Genomic DNA, 18,091 nt, shown 5'->3' with positions numbered 1-18,091 from the left:
ATATCAGCTTATCAGAATTATGAGGTTGTATTGTTACTTTAGATCATCTGCTTCGTAAATACTCCTTCGGCTATTTGACATCATTCATTGATATGAAATGATGACACGACTCATACTATTAGAGTCGAGCACCCTCAAACATTTGTTCACTTATACATGAGAGAATAAAGTGTACCGTGTTATCGTTTAATTTGAATGTTATCTTCAACGCAGCGATAATTCAAGTTCCCCCTGTCATCCTCTCACCCATACTATCAAACACATTAAAATAATATTTCATTTTTTTAAATTATTTTTTTATCATTATCTATATTCATAGTTTTGGCGCAGTTCTCATCCAAATGTATTTGCAATATTCACAGAATAATACACAACACTGCAAACTCGAAATGCCTACGTCTCTACCTCTGTTATCATATTTTTTCAAAAATGGTATTTTAAAACCGCTCCCAACTGTGTGTTACATATGTTCTTCGAGTAGTTTTTTAATTTCCTTCTTCCGACGTACATGACGTTTGAGTTATTCTTCTGAACGTAATTGATATTGTGAAATTGACCCCATTCGTTCTTCGTTGGGTTTCTCTCCACCTCTCTTCTTCTCTCCTAAGCGTATTGAGAATGCTGTTTTGAAGAACAGCAGCTCTAGCTTCGAGTTGTTGCAACTCCTCAATCTGCTCGGCATTGAACTCCATTGTAAAGGAATGATGGGATGTAGGTCAATGTACTTGCTTATATGGGGATCGCGCGGACCGGATAGAAAATCAATATATCAGCAAATGAGATTTGATATTATATGGAGGACCAACATCTATATGGCTAAGTTGAAGAAAGACCAAGGCCTCTGGTCCATTTTTGAGGGAGAAGTTTATGGCACCTTTATTACTACCTCTAGATATGGAAAAAACAAGAATATTTTGTGTACACATTTTTTATTGAACAAGTACTGTAAATCTGGTATTATTCGCGTTGTTATAATTTTCGCTATTTTTCGCGAATCGGGTGCATCGCGAAATCATGAATCCGCGTAAATATCCTTCCATAACATACAGACATATTCGAAAAAATGTCCAAAATACGGTCAAGTTCAGCAATCAATACTAGCCGCCTGTACATCGATGTTTGTTGAATGAATTTCAATTCATTTCACATTTCAATATATTATGAATACTTCATGCTAAAGGTTAGATTTACATGCAGCAGGCAGTTTTTAACGGAGTGCATCTCCTTGTGTCAAACAAGCAGAGCGCGTGTTGCCCGAGGGGAAGATCCATATCATCACATATCCTCTAAACAAACCTGGTATTTTTACACGTTTTGTTTACAACAATAGGGATTAGCGGACAATTTATCACACCATTGTATTATATACTTGTGCGTTAATTATTTATGAAATGGCTGTAACAAACTTTGAACATTTTATCAGCTATTACGTGTAATAAGAATATACACCATTAATTTGAATAAAAGATTTTAAAAGCTCAGTTATTTCAATCTTTGTGAATAAAGTAACCGATTGCTAAATCTACAAATTGCTACAAAACAACCGTTACGGACCATGTGTTTAACGAGTCTTTGACATGCATAAATTCGGTACGGTACTGAAAAAAGGGCATTGATATAATCACGACTTCTTAAAATAATTGAAATTTCGCTAGTATAATATAAGAACCTTCGCGAATCTTAATTCCTGACCCTTCCGTCGCGAATTCATAAAACCGCGAAATAATTTAGGGTGCCGGAATTCGCGAAATAAAGATCACGCTGATATAAAGTGATTTACAGTAACTATATTAAAAAGATCATTAAGGATACAAACAATCATGGTCTAACACATACAATATAAACAAAGCTAACGCAAGTTTATCAGTCTGATCTGCTGTACAGTACTGACAATATTCAGGTTTAGCTTGTGATTTAGCTTTTGCATACAAATGTCCACAGAATTGTTCAAACCAAGCTCCTACATCTTTGCCATTGAGATGCCAATATCTTGGCTCTAAACGAAATTCGATAGTCAGCAAAGTCTCTAAATCATATCCTCTGGCTAAAGTGACAGAACGATAGTGTGCGGTTTTCGTATTGTTTCGCCTCTGCTATATGAACAGAACGATAGTGTGCGGTTTTCGTATTTTTTCAACCCTGCCACATGAACGGAATGATAGTGTGTGGATTTCGTATCGTTTTGCCCCTACCACACGGACAGAACGATAGTATGCGGTTTTCGTTTTGTTTCGCCCCTGTCACAAGGACAGAACGATAGTATGCGTTTGTTCCGTATGGTTTCGCCCCTGCCTCATGAACAGATCGGTAGTGTGCGGTTTTCTTATTGTTTCGCTACTGCAACAAGGACAGAACGATATTATGTTGCTATCTCGTTGTTCGCAGTCTCGTAAGCTGTCTCTCCGCCAAACGATAGAACGATCGGCTGTAAACCAGGGAGTGCTAGGTCGAAGTACATACTTTGTATGTGTGCAAAAGTGAAAGATATTTTTCATCTAGCATGATAAACAGTCAATTTGTTATCATGATTTAATCTTACATTAGATTTTACGAATCATAACTTCGTACCGTAAAAATATTTGTTGGAAAAGTTAAATAATTAAGAATTTTAGATCTTCTATATCTAATAGAAGGGACGCTATGTCTGAAAAATATAATCTATGCGTACGGTTAAGTGTTGCTTCGTACATTTAATTTTGTTATCAGATATACCATATCATTCTTAGAAATAGAACAGTTAGAAATTTTTTAAACCAAACTAAATGGATTATAACATGTGTTTACAGACCACCAAACTTTAAAGACAAGCTGTTCTTTGATATCCTAGTGCCTAAAGTAGACAGTATTTTATCCAGATTTGATCATTTTATGCTGATTGGAGATTTAAACTATGATCTTTTACATAGTGTTAAAGCAAAACATTTAGTAGATTGTATTGAACTCTTTGATCTTTGCAACCTGATTACATCAGCTACATGCTTTTTGAAAAATTGTATTCCATCGTTACTTGGTGTTATCATCACTAACAAGAAAAAACTTTGTATGAATACTTAGTGATTGTCACAATATTGTTTATACAGTCATTAATAATTCTACTGAAAAAAAAAACAGAAACAGAAAATTCAGTATAGAAGTTTTAGAAATTTTGATATTGAATCTTTCAACAATGACCTTTCAACTATTATTGTACTAGAACCATCGTATTTACTGGAATCTAATGATAATATGAATACTGTATATAATGATTTTGAATCTAGAGTTACTGAAGTTATTGATAAGCATGCCCCTACCAAACAGATGTACCGTAAATCAAATCAATTACCATATATGAATAGAGAACTTAGGAAAGCTATTTATGATAAAAATGTATTATAATAAGTATTTAAAATGTAGAACTTCCAGAAATTGGGAAAAGTAGAGGAAATGTAGGAACCTTGTAAACAAACTTAAAAAGATAATCTGTTAATAAATATTTTCAAGATAGATGTACAAGTGGTAGCAAGTCTGCTGATTTCTGGAGCACAATCAAACCATGTATGTCCAAAAAATGCTTGTCTGAAAAGCCGAAAATGAAAAAATTGTTTCAGATAATTTGGAAGTTTCAGAAATTTTTAATGATTTTTTTCACAAATGTTTCTGAAGTGATATTGGTAAGAATTATGTATTTGACCCGAAAAAACATCCAAGTTTAAACAAAATCAAAGAAAGAAAATCTAAACCAGATAGCTTTTATTTTGAGCATACCAGTCAAACCAAAGTTGCCAAAATTATAGACAAATTGAACAATATAAAAGCTACTGGAGCTGAAAAAATTTCAGTAATTTTGTTTAAATTTAGCAAAGAAGCTCTTGTTGAACCTATCACAAATTTGGTAAATTTTTCCATATCTACTAGTTCCTTCCCAGACAAATTAAAACAGGCTCAGGTCACTCCTTTATTTAAGAAAATGATCTCTACCGAAAACCAACAATAGACCAGTAAGTATTTTACTTATTTGAAAAAATATTATCTGAACAACTCACTCTCCATTTTGAACATATTTTTGACAATTTCTTGTGTGCTTTCAGAAAAGGTTATGGTTGTCAAACAACTCTTCTAAGACTGCTGGAGGATTGGAGGCAGACTCTAGATAATAATGAATACGTTGCAGTAATTTTAATGGATCTTTCAAAAGCTTTCGATTGTCTGCCCAACGAAATTTTATTATCAAAATTGACTGAATATGAATTATCGGAGTCCGCCTCGAACCTTCTTCAGTCTTACTTTTCAAATCGTATATAGCAAATTAAAGTTGGAAATATTGTTAGTTCATGGGCAAGTATAAGTAAAGGGTACCACAAGGCTCCATCCTTGGTCCCCTTCTATTTAATGTTTTTATAAATGATATTTTTTATTTTATTCATAACAACACTCTCTATAATTATGCTGACAACAGCACTGTGTCATTCCAATCCCCAAATTACAGTGAAGTTATTCAAGTCTTACAAAATGAAAGTAGTGTCCTCATTGACTGGTTTAGAGTGAACAAAATGCAGACTAATCCATACAAATTTCAAGTTATAGCAGTTGGCAAGAAATCCTTTCTTAAAAATCCTGTTTTCCAGACTGGCACTAGCAATATAACCTGTTAAGAAACTGCTAAGCTCCTAGGTATAGATATTGACTATAAACTAAATTTTAAGAGTCACATTGTGTTATGGAACTCTTTCCCATGTGATTATAGATCCTGTACTAACTTTAGGCAGTTTAAAAATCTTATACAGTCATGGAATGTCTCAGTTTGTAAATGTTCCTCCTGTTCCTGGGGGATTTCATAACACAAGCACAGCATATAGTTATGTGTATGCTTTTTGCATATTGTATTCTCAAGCTTAAGTTTGCTTTTGTTTCATTGTCATTCTTTTTTGTTCAGATGCTTTATATATAAGCATTTATATTGATTTGCTTTTGTAAATCTGCTTACTGCTTTTGCTTTTGTTTTATGTAGTCTTTTGTCTTTCAGAATTTGCTTTAGCTTAATTTTTGAGTCAAATTAACTCCTGCTCTCATTTGCATTAGATGTTATACCTTGCTTTAATTCATGTTAAATCTAACTAAATGATTATTTTGATTATATATACCTTTGATAAAACCAGTCTAACATGTTACAGTGTACTACTAGCCGCAATGTGAAGTACCCTTATTCTACAGAACAGAACAGAACATACCTTTATTAACTCAAAACCATTACAGTTATATGAGTATACAATGCGATACATTTATACAGATTCACATGACATGGTGATTGTTGTGTGTACATTGGAAAAAATGGTTTACATATAGCATGGTACAATTTCGGGAAAGAAGATAAGACACATTAAGTAACAATCAATTGCTTAAAGTAACTGAGTGACCATACCTTTTCTGTAGTTAAGTCTTATCAATTTATATGAGTGTGTTTGTATGTCTAAAATTTTTTTAACGTAAATATTTCTAATCGTAATATATAAATCTGTAATCTCTTATTTGCCTTTCATTTGAATGATTATTACAGTACTCTTTAAAAAAGATGCTAATCAGGTCATTTCAAATCTGATTTGAGTATTATTCTGATTTTTAAAGATAGTTTAATATGGCACCTTTGCCTTATATTCCTGGTCAGCTTGTAGCATTTTTTTCATTTAAGCGGTTTTAAACCAAGTTGGTAGGATTAGCATGTTTCTCATATATTTTATGTCTGTAACTTATCCTTTCTTATTTGTAGCCTATTTATTTTTGTTAGCATACGTATGTTATATAGTCGGCTAAAAAGCTCATAAGAGCTTATGTTAAATGTAATTGTCTTCCCGACTCAAAATCAATCTTATCTTATTTTATCTTATCTTATCTTATTTTTTTTATTCCAATATGGAAACTAAAACATACGGAAAAGCAATATTGATGTCAACATATTCTTTGGTGCTATAAAAAGGCTAGAAAAAGTGCTACAGATTTGATCTATCATTTATATAAGAGACGTTTCAGAATAGAAATGTTTTATTGAACTGACTCTGTTACGCTTATGAATGATTATTAACGTGCAGGATAATTCACTAGACTACCTCTAACTTTAACACTTTTAAACATGGTTTTGCGTTTCACGTCGGCCAATTATATTTTGCACCATAAATGAGCCATGAAATATGTTTCACTAATTCAGCAATTGGTTACATTAAAGACATATTAGAATCATAAAAAACATATAACAGCTAGGTCCGTGTTTCAACTTATCTGAACACTCCGAATCAGTATATGCCGCGCGTAATAATTCTGCAGGCGACTAACCACTTCGTAATTTTTCGATATATTAAAACACGGTTCTGCTGTATATTTTTTCTGGAGACACTTAATACTGGAAACAGTGGGTTGATTATGATATAATGTATCACCACTAAAAGGCAACAAGTAACCGACTATATATTTATCTGTCAAGTACAGGTTAAAGTTTTATACATTTATTTTTATTTCTTAAATACAAATTAAAGTCCGTTCTCGCTGTATTAGTAAAATACGATACAGTTATTATAATAGTAGCTCGATCTGGTGTGCCGTATTCGGCTCGAGTCGATTTCGCAATGTCGGATCTCACTAGGCGCCAAAGCACCGAATGTGATCAGTTCTTGCAAAATCCACGGGAGCCGAATATAAATCCCAGATCTACAGATCTAGCTAATGTTGTAATGACCCTTTTGATATATACCTCCACCTTTATGTTTGTTGTTTTGTTTCCGATCAAAATATTAAATCTTTATCGATGTTAGAATAAAAATGACAGAAGTTTTTATGAGCGGCTATTTAGAAGTGTGTCATGTATATTAAATGAAAGTAGTCCGCAACATACAATACAATAGATATAATTCGAAATGTTTTGTCTGCCTGTTCACATTAACTTGTGAAATACAAGCTGCATTTTTGACAAAATTTAATATACGTATATAATGAATATGCATGCCCCATGTATTCAAGTTCTCGATGTAGGTATTATATACAGGTTAGAGTCCCATATATTCTAGTTCTCGCTGTAGCTGGCAAATGGCACAAAAGTAACAGCATTCTGTAGCCAAATAATCTTTGCAGATTGATCCCTGAAAAAAAAATCGTCTAAGCATCACTTTCAAGCAACTCGTATTTCAAAATTAACAGTCCTTTATCATTAGACTGGTTTAAGTTTTTCAAGGAGATGCACAATGAATGGTATATTACTTATAAACAAAGATTTTTTCTTCAATTATACGTACATAGTTTCGGTAAATTTCACAGAGTGCTTTTGGAAAAATGGTAAATTAGATATGATCTATGACAATTGAATATGGTCAGAATAATCGAGATGAACCCGACTGCATTTCGTTAGCTACTGCGTTTCTCAATAACCTAGAGTTGCGACTTCATAAAGATAAAGTTCTACAAACCCTGATACCACCAAGAGTTCGAACACGTGTACGGATAGTAGCAAGTCCCCCGGGAACACAGCATGTCACACAAGAACATTCTCCAAGTCTAGCAGAGATATCAGCCAGTACACAACTCGTGCAGTACCATGCCCAAATACCTGAAAATGTGTCAAAGTGAATATAAAGTAGAACGTATCTCTGACAGTAAATTGAATAGTATGTTTATGAAATAGCCCGCATTCCTGAAAGTATGTCAAAGTGAATATAAGAGAAAGTGCATTAACCATATACCCGAAAGATTATTCATCTAGAATACCTGACAGGATATTACCCACATCCCTGTAGGTATGTCAAACTAAAATACCAGCAACTCGACCAGCACCTTCTCCACATACATGAAAGTATGCCAACGTACATTATAAGCTAGGACTCAGTTCTAATAGCACATTGTCCACACACGTGAAAGTATGCAAACGTACATTATCAACTAGGACTCAGCTCTAATAGCAAATTAACACATACATGAAAGTATGCCAACGTACATTATAAGCTAGGACTCAGCGTCCAAATACATGGATGTACACCAACGTACATTATAAGCTATGACACAGCACAGTGTCCAAAAACATAAAAATATGACAATTCAGCTCTAATAGCACATTGTCCACATACATGAAAAAGTGCCAACGTACATAATAAGCCAAGACACAACTCTAATTGCACATTGTACACTTACCTGATAGCATACCAACGTACATTATAAACTAGGACTCAGCTCTAATAGCAAACTAACACATACATGAAAGTATGCCAACGTACATTATTAGCTAGGTCTCAGCATCCATATACATGAAAGTATGCCAAGTACATTATTAGCTAGGACTCAGCATCCACATACATGAAAGTACGCCAACGTACAGTATAAGCGTCCACATACATAAATGTATGTCAACGTACAAGCTGTTTACAGTTCTAATAGCTCGTTGTCCACATATCTGAAAGTATCCCAACGTACATTATAAGCTAGGTCACAGCTCTAATAGCACATTGTCCACTTATCTGAAAGCATGCCAATGTACATAATAACGTAGGACTCATCTGTAATAGCAGAGCGTCCATATACCTGAAAGTGTGCCAACGTATATTATAATCCAGAATCAGCGTCCACATACATGAATGTATGCCAACGTACATTATAAGCTATGACTCAGCTCTAATAACACTTTGTCCTAATACCTGAAATTATGCAAAACGTACATTATCAGGAAGGAGTCAGATCTAGTAACACCTTGTCCACATATCTGAAAGCACGCCAACGTACATTATAAGCTGGGACTTAGCACTAATAGCACATTGTCCACAGACCTGAAAGTATGCCAACGTATATTATAAGCTAAGTAACAGCTCGAATAGCACGTTGTCCACATACCTGAAAGTATGCAAACGTACTTTATAAGCTCTAAAAGCACTTTATGTATATACCTGAAAGTATGCCAAATTACATTGTAAGCTAGGACTCAGCGTCCACATATATAAATGTATGCCAACGTACATTATAAGCTGTTCACAGCTCTAATAGCTCGTTGTCCACATACCTGAAAGTATTCCAACGTACATTATTAAACTAGAATCAGCGTCCACATACATGAATACATGCCAACGTGCATTATAAGCTAGAACTGAACTTTAATAACACATTGTCCATATACCTGAAAGTATGGCAAACGTATATTATTAGCTAGGATGCAGTTCTAATGGCACATTGTCCACATGCATGAAAGTATGCCAACGTACATTATAAGCCTAGAGTCATCCTCTACATAAATGAATGTATGCGAACGTGCATTATTAGCTAGGACTCACTCAGGTCTAAAAGCACATTGTCAACATATCTGAATGTTTGCCAATGTTCATTATGAGCTAGGACTCAGCATTAATTGCAAAATGTCCACATACCTGAAAGTATGCCAACGTACATACTAGGCTTGGACTCAGCCCTAGTATCAGATTGTTCGCATACCTGCAGTATGCCAACATACATTATAAGCTATGACTCTAATAGCACATTGTCCACATACTTGAATGTATGCCAACATACATTATAAGCTAGCACTCAACTCTAATTGCATATTGTCCTAAGTCCTGAAAGTATGTCAACGGCCAACGTACATTATAAGCTAGGATTATTCTCTAATAGCACATTGTTCACATTCCTGAAAGTATGCCAACGGCCAACGTACATTATAAGCTAGGACTCAGCTCTAATAGCACATTGTCCACATTCCTGAAAGTATGCGAAACGAACATTATAAGCTAGGACTCAGGTGTCATGGCACATTGTCCACATACATGAAAGTGTGCCAAAAGTACATTATAACCTGGGGACTCAGGCTTCTTATTGCACATTTTTCACATACCTTAAAGTATGACAAGCGTACATTGTAAGCTAGGACTCAGGGCTCTCATGGCACGTTTTCCACATACCTGAAAGTATGCCAAACGTAATTTTTAAGCTAGGACTCAGCTCTAATAGCACATTGTCCACTTCCTGAAAGTATGCGAAACGAACATTATAAGCTAGGACTCAGGTGTCATGGCACATTGTCCACATACATGAAAGTGTGCCAAAAGTACATTATAACCTGGGGACTCAGGGTTCTTATTGCACATCATTTCCACTCATCTTAACAGAATATGACAAACGTACATTGTAAGCTAGGACTCAGGCTCTCATGGCACGTTTTCCACATACCTGAAAGTATGCCAAACGTACATTTTAAGCTAGGACGCAGTTCTAATGGCACATTGTCCGCATACATAAAAGTATGCCAACGTACATTATAAGCCTAGAATCAGCGTCTGCATACATGAATCTATACGAACGTGCATTTTAAGCTAGGACTCAGCTCTAATAGCACACTGTCTATATACCTGAAAGTAAGCCAAACGTACATATATTAGCTAAGACTCAGGTCGAATGGCACATTGTCAACATACCTGAATGTATGCCAACGTTCATTATAAGCTAGGACTCAGCTTCAATAGCAAATTGTCCACATACCTTAAATTATGCCAACGTAATACTAGGCTAGGGCTCCGCTATTATAGCAGATTATTCGCATACGTGCAGTATGCCAACATACTTTATAAGCTAGGACTAAGCTCTAATAGCACATTGTCCACATACCTGAATGTATGCCAACATACATTATCAGCTAGCACTCAGCTCTAAATGCATATTGTCCACATTCCTGAAAGTATGCCAACGGCCAACGTACATTATAAGCTAGGACTCAGCTCTAATAGCACATTGTCCACTTCCTGAAAGTATGCGAAACGAACATTATAAGCTAGGACTCAGGTGTCATGGCACATTGTCCACATACATGAAAGTGTGCCAAAAGTACATTATAACCTGGGGACTCAGGGTTCTTATTGCACATTTTCCACATACCTTAAAGTATGACAAACGTACATTGTAAGCTAGGACTCAGGGCTCTCATGGCACGTTTTCCACATACCTAAAAGTATGCCAAAAATACATTTTAAGCTAGGACGCAGTTCTAATGGCACATTGTCCACATACATAAAAGTATGCCAACGTACATTATAAGCCTAGAATCAGCGTCTACATACATGAATCTAAACGAACGTGCATTTTAAGCTAGGACTCAGCTCTAATAGCACATTGTCCATATGCCTGAAAGTAAGCCAAACGTACATTTATTAGCTAGGACTCAGGTCAAATGGCACATTGTCAACATACCTGAATGTATGCCAACGTTCATTATAAGCTAAGACTCAGCTTTAATAGCAAATTGTCCACATACCTGAAATTATGCCAACGTAATACTAGGCTAGGACTCCGCTCTAATAGCTGATTATTCGCATACGTGCAGTATGCCAACATACTTTATAAGCTAGGACTAAGCTCTAATAGCACATTGTCCAAATACCTGAATGTATGCCAACATACATTATCAGCTAGCACTCAGCTCTAATTGCACATTGTCCACCTTCCCGAAAGTATGCCAACGGCCAACGTACATAATAAGCTAGGAAAAAGCTGGTCCACATACATGAAAGTGTGCCAAACAAACATTAAAAGCTAGGACGCAGTTCTAATGGCACATTGTCCACATACCTGAAAGTATGCCAAACGTACATTATAAGCAGTCAGCGCTCTAATTGCACATTACTCCAAGATCCAAGACAGTCAAAATCAAATTTTATTCGCAAGTTGTTATATTAAAAGAGCAGTATGAAGTTATCTTTTAGCGTCTGATAAAAATTGGCGTTCAGTTTAGGAGTTCCTTGGAGATACTATAGTTTACGTACGAGAACATATATCTAATGATGTAAAACGTGACGATGTTCTATATGGAATTTCAATAAAATGGTGGAACCTTCCACGATTGAACAAAAATTTATTATGTCCAGCAGTAGGTTCTTCATTTTATGTGGATAAAATGGAAACAACTTTTCAGTATTTAAAGACAATACTCCTAAATTTTGATATTATTAATAACCGTAACTTATTGAAGTGCGTTGATTTTAATGCCTGGGCTGTACTGTAGAAGTTGAAAATTATGTTGTTTTTGAAAATCTGATGAATATGACCCGAAATAACTGATTTTTCATTCGAATTTAGATTGTTGTGGGTCTTTCATGAACGAGTAGTTTATGTCGCAGATTTTGAATCAATTGCCCCTTACCGATTTGGGTTCGAATAAAATCTGGAAAGTAGATCCATCGGAAGCAACGAAAACAATGCAAACAGTGAAAATTGCAGATTCGGTTTGATTGAGTCTGTTCATGAGCAGTAATAGAAAATGCAACACTGTCAACGCCCCCTAGCACCGGCTTAAGCAGTATTCAATCTTCAAATCTAAATGAGTTGAAATCAATGATCCCGAAGGACCAGAAAATATAACAACACTGAGATGAAGTCGGGGCGACTTTTTACGGCCGCCACACAGCACTTAACACCCGCTGTTGTGAAGTAAATAAAATCTGGAAAGAAGAAGTCTTGTTTTTTTCTGCGAGTAATCTAGCTGACGTCCGGCGGTCGGTGGTTCTGCCAAGATAAGATCACTTTTCTTGATTGCCGTTAATATTATTGCATTACTTACATGGATATTGTAAATTGAAACCATTCACGTTATACGTCCTAATATGACGTCAAATTATGATGATAATAATATGCACGTGCAGCTGAAGGTGATTTTTTACCAGAATAATCTTTTATCCTACCGTAATGCATATATCAGACCGATATCTGCTTGCGCAAAAACTTTAGGTTTATATGCAGTCAGTAAAACAGACGGACTTTTTTTCAAGTTACTGTGGGTCAAGAGTTCGAAGTTCAAACATTTTATTATTGCCACCATAAAATTAGAAATTATTCTACTGAATTTCATTCTACTTGAATACGGAAGAGCACAGTTACGGCTTTGAAAAGGCTGAGTTGGATCTTGTTTCTGAATCAAGCAAAGGCGTAGGTATTTACAAATCTGTAAAAATCTGAATTGATTATTGTTGTATCAGAAAGCATTTTTTTAAAAGTAAAAATATGTTTTTGACAGATGTTATTGGCTGCAGAACAAAAGAATATTAGGTTACTGTTTTTCTGACCATCAGTTTATCCGTCTTTTTCCCGAAAAGTTTATTCCCCGAAGTTCATACACTTTTTTTTCGACTTCACAAAGACAGTAACCTACTATTCTTTACGTACTTCCCAGATAGATAGACAATAATACAAATTTTAGGCATGCAATCATAAACAGTGTCAGCCAGAGCACATTAGACTAAACATGGTACACACTGGAGGATAGTAGCAGCAAGTGCACAACTAACACAAGATATGGACAGTAAACACGCACTTATGTCTCTATATATTTATCCTTTTTGAAGCTTGTACCTACATTTTCCAACATCATCACAACAAGAGAAAAGTCCGCTGCTCCATTCTCTATGTCCGTCTTTAGGGCCAAGGATACGATTGTTCTGAACGGCAGTCGGTTGCTGGACGATCACGGTAGTGGATGTGTGATGTTGTGGATGCATCATCATTGGTTGCGGATGTTGGCCGTATTGTTGCTGGGGATTCATTTGACCTGGATCATATGGTTGGCTGAGAGCCATATGTTCATATGGTTGTGGACCTCCTTGTCCGTGCGGTTGTGGCTGCGGACCTCTTTGTCCATACGACTGTGGCTGTGGACCTCTTTGTCCATACGGATGTGGCTGCGAACCTCTTTGTCTATGAGGATGAGGTCTGCCTTTTTCATAATAGTCTGGCAGCGGATCACTCATTTTGAAATATATTCAAGGGCGGTTACTCCTGAAAACCAATATATATATATTTGATGTAATATCTCACTAGATATGGGTCAAGCGATATAATATACTACCAACTAAAGTCCAACGATGTAAGATCTCACGGCGCACGAGTTGAGCAATGCAAGATCTCACGAAATACGAGTTGAGCTATGTTAAATATCACAAATTACATATTGAGCGACGTAAGATCTCACGAGTTATGTGTCGATCAATATTAGATCGCACATGTTATGTGTCGAGCAATTTTAGATCTCACGAGTCGATCGATGTAAGATCTCACAAGTTACCAGTCGAGCATTAAGTTTGGAGTCTCAGAAGGATATTGATTCCAGACAATGCTCATGTAAATAATGCATTCAACCTGTTCAAGTGAAGAGAAAATGCTTATTTCAACGGCAGAATTTGAATAGAACGGTACACGTTAGGTTCTGTATAATGAAGAAATTTTGAATATTGACAAGTAATTATGGGGTACAACTTTACTGTTCAATAACACTTACTGATATGTCAAGTATTTGAATACTTGATATCACACATTCCAAATATTGGTATCACATATTTGAATATCTAATCTCACCGATTAATTTTGAATGTGTGATATTATACAAATAACAAAGTCCAGTCGCCAGTCGGTATGATAGCGATAGTTAAGGATGTAACTATGCTAGAGATAACTTGGGACGTAGGCACGTAGCTATGGTGGCTGATTTCTGCCAGTATCGTTCTGTCGTTCTGGCGCCCCCGCCATAATGAAAGAACGACGTTTTCCTCTTTTGGCGTTGTCTCGTTCTGTCGTTCTGCCGCCCCCGCCATAACTGCAGAACGACGTTTCCCTCTTTTGGCGATGTTTCGTTCCTCGTTCTGGCGCCCCCGCCTAAACGATATAACAAAGAATGCAACGCGACAGAACGACACTTATAAACGGCGCCCTAAAAAACGTCGTCTTGGCGTTCTGTCGTTCTGGCGCCCCCGCCACAAGGACGAAAGGAAACAACGCCAAATGTGAAAATATCGTTCTGGCGCGTTCCGGTAGAGCATGTGCAGTGTTGTCTTAATTTAATGTCATTTTGAATATTGTATCTGAAAGTTTATTATGTTTGCTGTTAATTGATGACCCAGTTTTTCGTCATATTCTAACATGTAGTTCACAAAGGGAGCGGATATAACCACATGTTTTCTGATAGTTATCACGTGGTTGTCTTAGCGATAGTTAAGCATGTAACTATGTTTGAGATAAGGAGGCACGTTGGCACGTAGTTGTCTTAGCGATATTTAAGCATGTAACTATGGAAGAGATAAGTAGGCACTTTTGAACGTAGCTGTCTTAGCGATAGTTCAGCATGTAACTATGTAAGAGATAAGTAGGAACGTTGGCACGTAGTGGTCTTAGCGATATTTAAGCATGTAACTATGTTAGAGATAACTAGGCACGTTGGCACGTAGTTGTCTTAGCGATAGTTAAGCATGTAACTATGTAAGAGATAACTAGGCACGTTGGCATGTAGTTGTCTTAGCGATAGTTAAGCTTGTAACTATGTTAGAGATACGTAGGCACGTTGGCACGTAGTTGTCTTAGCGACAGTTAAGCATGTAACTATGTTAGAGATAAGTAGGCCCGTTGGCACGTAGCTGTCTTCGCGGTAGTTAAGCATGTAACTATGTTAGAGATAAGTAGGCACGTTGGCACGTAGTTGTCTTAGCGATATTTAAGCATGTAACTATGTTAGAGATAACTAGGCACGTTGGCACGTAGTTGTCTTAGCGATATTTCAGCATGTAACTATGTAAGAGATAACTAGGCACGTTGGTAGGTAGTTGTCTTAGCGATATTTAAGCATGTAACTATGTTAGAGATAAGTAGGCACGTTGGCACGTAGTTGTCTTAGCGATAGTTAAGCATGTAACTATGTTAGAGATAAGTAGGCACGTTGGCGCGTAGCTGTCTTAGCGATAGTTAAGCATGTAACTATGTTAGAGATAAGAAGGCACGTTGGCATGTAGTTGTCTTAGCGATATTTAAGCATGTAACTATGTTAGAGATACCTAGACACGTTGGCACGTAGTTGTCTTAGTGATAGTTAAGCATGTAACAATGTTAGAGATAAGTAGGCACGTTGGCACGTAGCTGTCTTCGCGATAGTTAAGCATGTAACTATGTTAGAGATAAGTAGGCACGTTGGCACGTAGTTGTCTTAGCGATATTTAAGCATGTAACTATGTTAGAGATAACTAGGCACGTTGGTAGGTAGTTGTCTTAGCGATATTTAAGCATGTAACTATGTTAGAGATAAGTAGGCACGTTGGCACGTAGTTGTCTTAGCGATAGTTAAGCATGTAACTATGTTAGAGATAAGTAGGCACGTTGGCGCGTAACTGTCTTAGCGATAGTTAAGCATGTAACTATGTTAGAGATAAGAAGGCACGTTGGCACGTAGTTGTCTTAGCGATATTTAAGCATGTAACTATGTTAGAGATACCTAGACACGTTGGCACGCAGTTGTCTTAGTGATAGTTAAGCATGTAACTATGTTAGAGATAAGTAGGCACGTTGGCACGTAGTTGTCTTAGCTTAACATGTAACTATGTTAGAGATAACTAGACACGTTGGCACGTAGTTGTCTTAGCGATAGTTAAGCATGTAATTATGTTAGAGATAAGTAGGCACGTTGGTGCGTAGCTGTCTTAGCAATAGTTAAGCATGTAACTATGTTAGAGATAACTAGACACGTAGGCATGTATGTTAGAGATAACTAGACATATAAGCATGTGGCTCTGTTTGCGATAGTGAAACATGTTACAAAATTCTGGATAACTAGGCACGTATCTGTGTTAGCAATTAGTCGACATGTAACTGTGAAAGCAATAAGTCAGAATGTAGGTTGACATGTTTCTCTGTAGCTCGGCTAATGTTGTTTGTAATAGTTAATTATATCTTGGACACGATAAAAAGAACACTTTGTTTAAAGTTTTGGAAATATATGTGTATCTAATTTTATTACAAACATTGAATAAGAAAAAAAATCTTACCTGCTCTTACAACGACCAAGTTCAGATCAAATGTTCACAAAGACTGCTAACGTTTTGTGTTGATTACAAATATTACAATTCATCTGAAATATTTTGTTTGCATAGTGCAAACTGCATGTTCGGACTCATTTAGTATCTATTTGGTTAAAGACCCGCCACTATCTAGTCATAAACGTAATTAAAATCATTCGTATAAAACAGGTATAATACAAAGGGGTCCGACACGTGTGGGTGACCTTAATATGGCATAATAGATAGTCCCAAGCCACTGGGGAAAAAAAACATGGGTCACTACATATAATATGTGACCAGGGAAATTGCTCTCTATAGGCCCTTTAACTACCTCACTCTACAAAACGCCCAAAATTTTTAACACACTTCATAACATCCACCGTTTCTCTCTATGAATTACAGGGCTATACATTGCCGTCCATGAAAACACACCACTTTAATCCGTGCCTTAAACGATGTTTATTTTGTTAAGCTATGTTTGTCACAATTACGAGTCAATTTCGATCCATTTACACGCGTTCGTACACACGGAATGTATCAGTAAAATTACGATTTAACGCAAATTGCCGGTAAAAAATTGCTACAGTCCGATAAATTAACATTTTTACTAACACTCACCGCTAATGTTATATTTCTGTTTCACTTAACACAGACCTAAATCAGTTCTTATTATATTTCAAAACATTTTCGCTAACATTTGACAGAACGGGTGATGTAACAAATGATTTGATTGGCTAAGCGCTTCACGGTAAGTTGTTTCCTATTCCTAAACGCATGCCATGTAATGAACTATAAAGCCGGGTTGCAGCACTGCGCCAAATTTGAAGCAAGAGATTTTTTAGAAATATCTTTGCGAATAATTAAAAATTACAATGAGTGTGAACTGATAAGCACAGTGAATGATTTATTATTTAATTCAGCCATATTTCATGGTCCTGTCGATGCATTTCTTGAGAATTATATGCAGTTATTTGCCTTGAAATTCAGTTGTAAATGCCAAACATTTGCGTACCGATGGAGTGTGTAGACATATTCTATTTAAAGAAACTGTGTTGTACAACTTTTTCTAAAATACTGGTTTACAATGCAATACCCACCAAATTTATACAGAAAACCTCTTTCAGTTCAGTTTGTAAAACACATTAGAAGTCCAAGAAAGCAGACTTCTGTCATCACTGTACATGATATATAATGTTTGTTTGAAAAAAGATGAAATGAGCCACACCACAAGAAAACCAACATCGTGGCTTTTTGCAACAAACATGCACACAGTCTGGTCAGGATCCATGTTGTTCGCTTTC

The 18,091-nt window shown here is 36.2% G+C and overlaps 1 protein-coding gene across 2 annotated transcripts; it reads right to left on the bottom strand.

Annotated features, from left to right (window-relative positions):
• Window positions 1-6,457: 6,457 nt before the first annotated feature.
• On the bottom strand, window positions 6,458-17,512 carry LOC123525251 (placenta-specific gene 8 protein-like). 2 transcript variants are annotated; one of them, XM_045304143.2, is made up of 4 exons: window positions 17,409-17,512; window positions 13,334-13,752; window positions 7,428-7,567; window positions 6,458-7,103 (listed from the first exon to the last, which is right to left on the bottom strand). In XM_045304143.2, exons 2-4 carry the CDS (start codon window positions 13,722-13,724, stop codon window positions 7,011-7,013), a joined length of 624 nt encoding a protein of 207 aa, XP_045160078.1. In that variant the 5' UTR covers window positions 13,725-13,752; window positions 17,409-17,512; the 3' UTR covers window positions 6,458-7,010. The 2 variants fall into 2 exon arrangements, with proteins under 2 accessions (XP_045160078.1, XP_045160077.1); XM_045304142.2 differs by lacking the exon at window positions 17,409-17,512 and adding an exon at window positions 16,779-16,920.
• Between the last annotated feature and the right edge of the window lie 579 nt (window positions 17,513-18,091).

The sequence above is a fragment of the Mercenaria mercenaria genome, chromosome 3 (assembly GCF_021730395.1).
Source record: "Mercenaria mercenaria strain notata chromosome 3, MADL_Memer_1, whole genome shotgun sequence".
Taxonomy (NCBI): Eukaryota; Metazoa; Mollusca; class Bivalvia; order Venerida; family Veneridae; genus Mercenaria; species Mercenaria mercenaria.
This window is presented reverse-complemented; position numbering and strand designations above follow the sequence as displayed.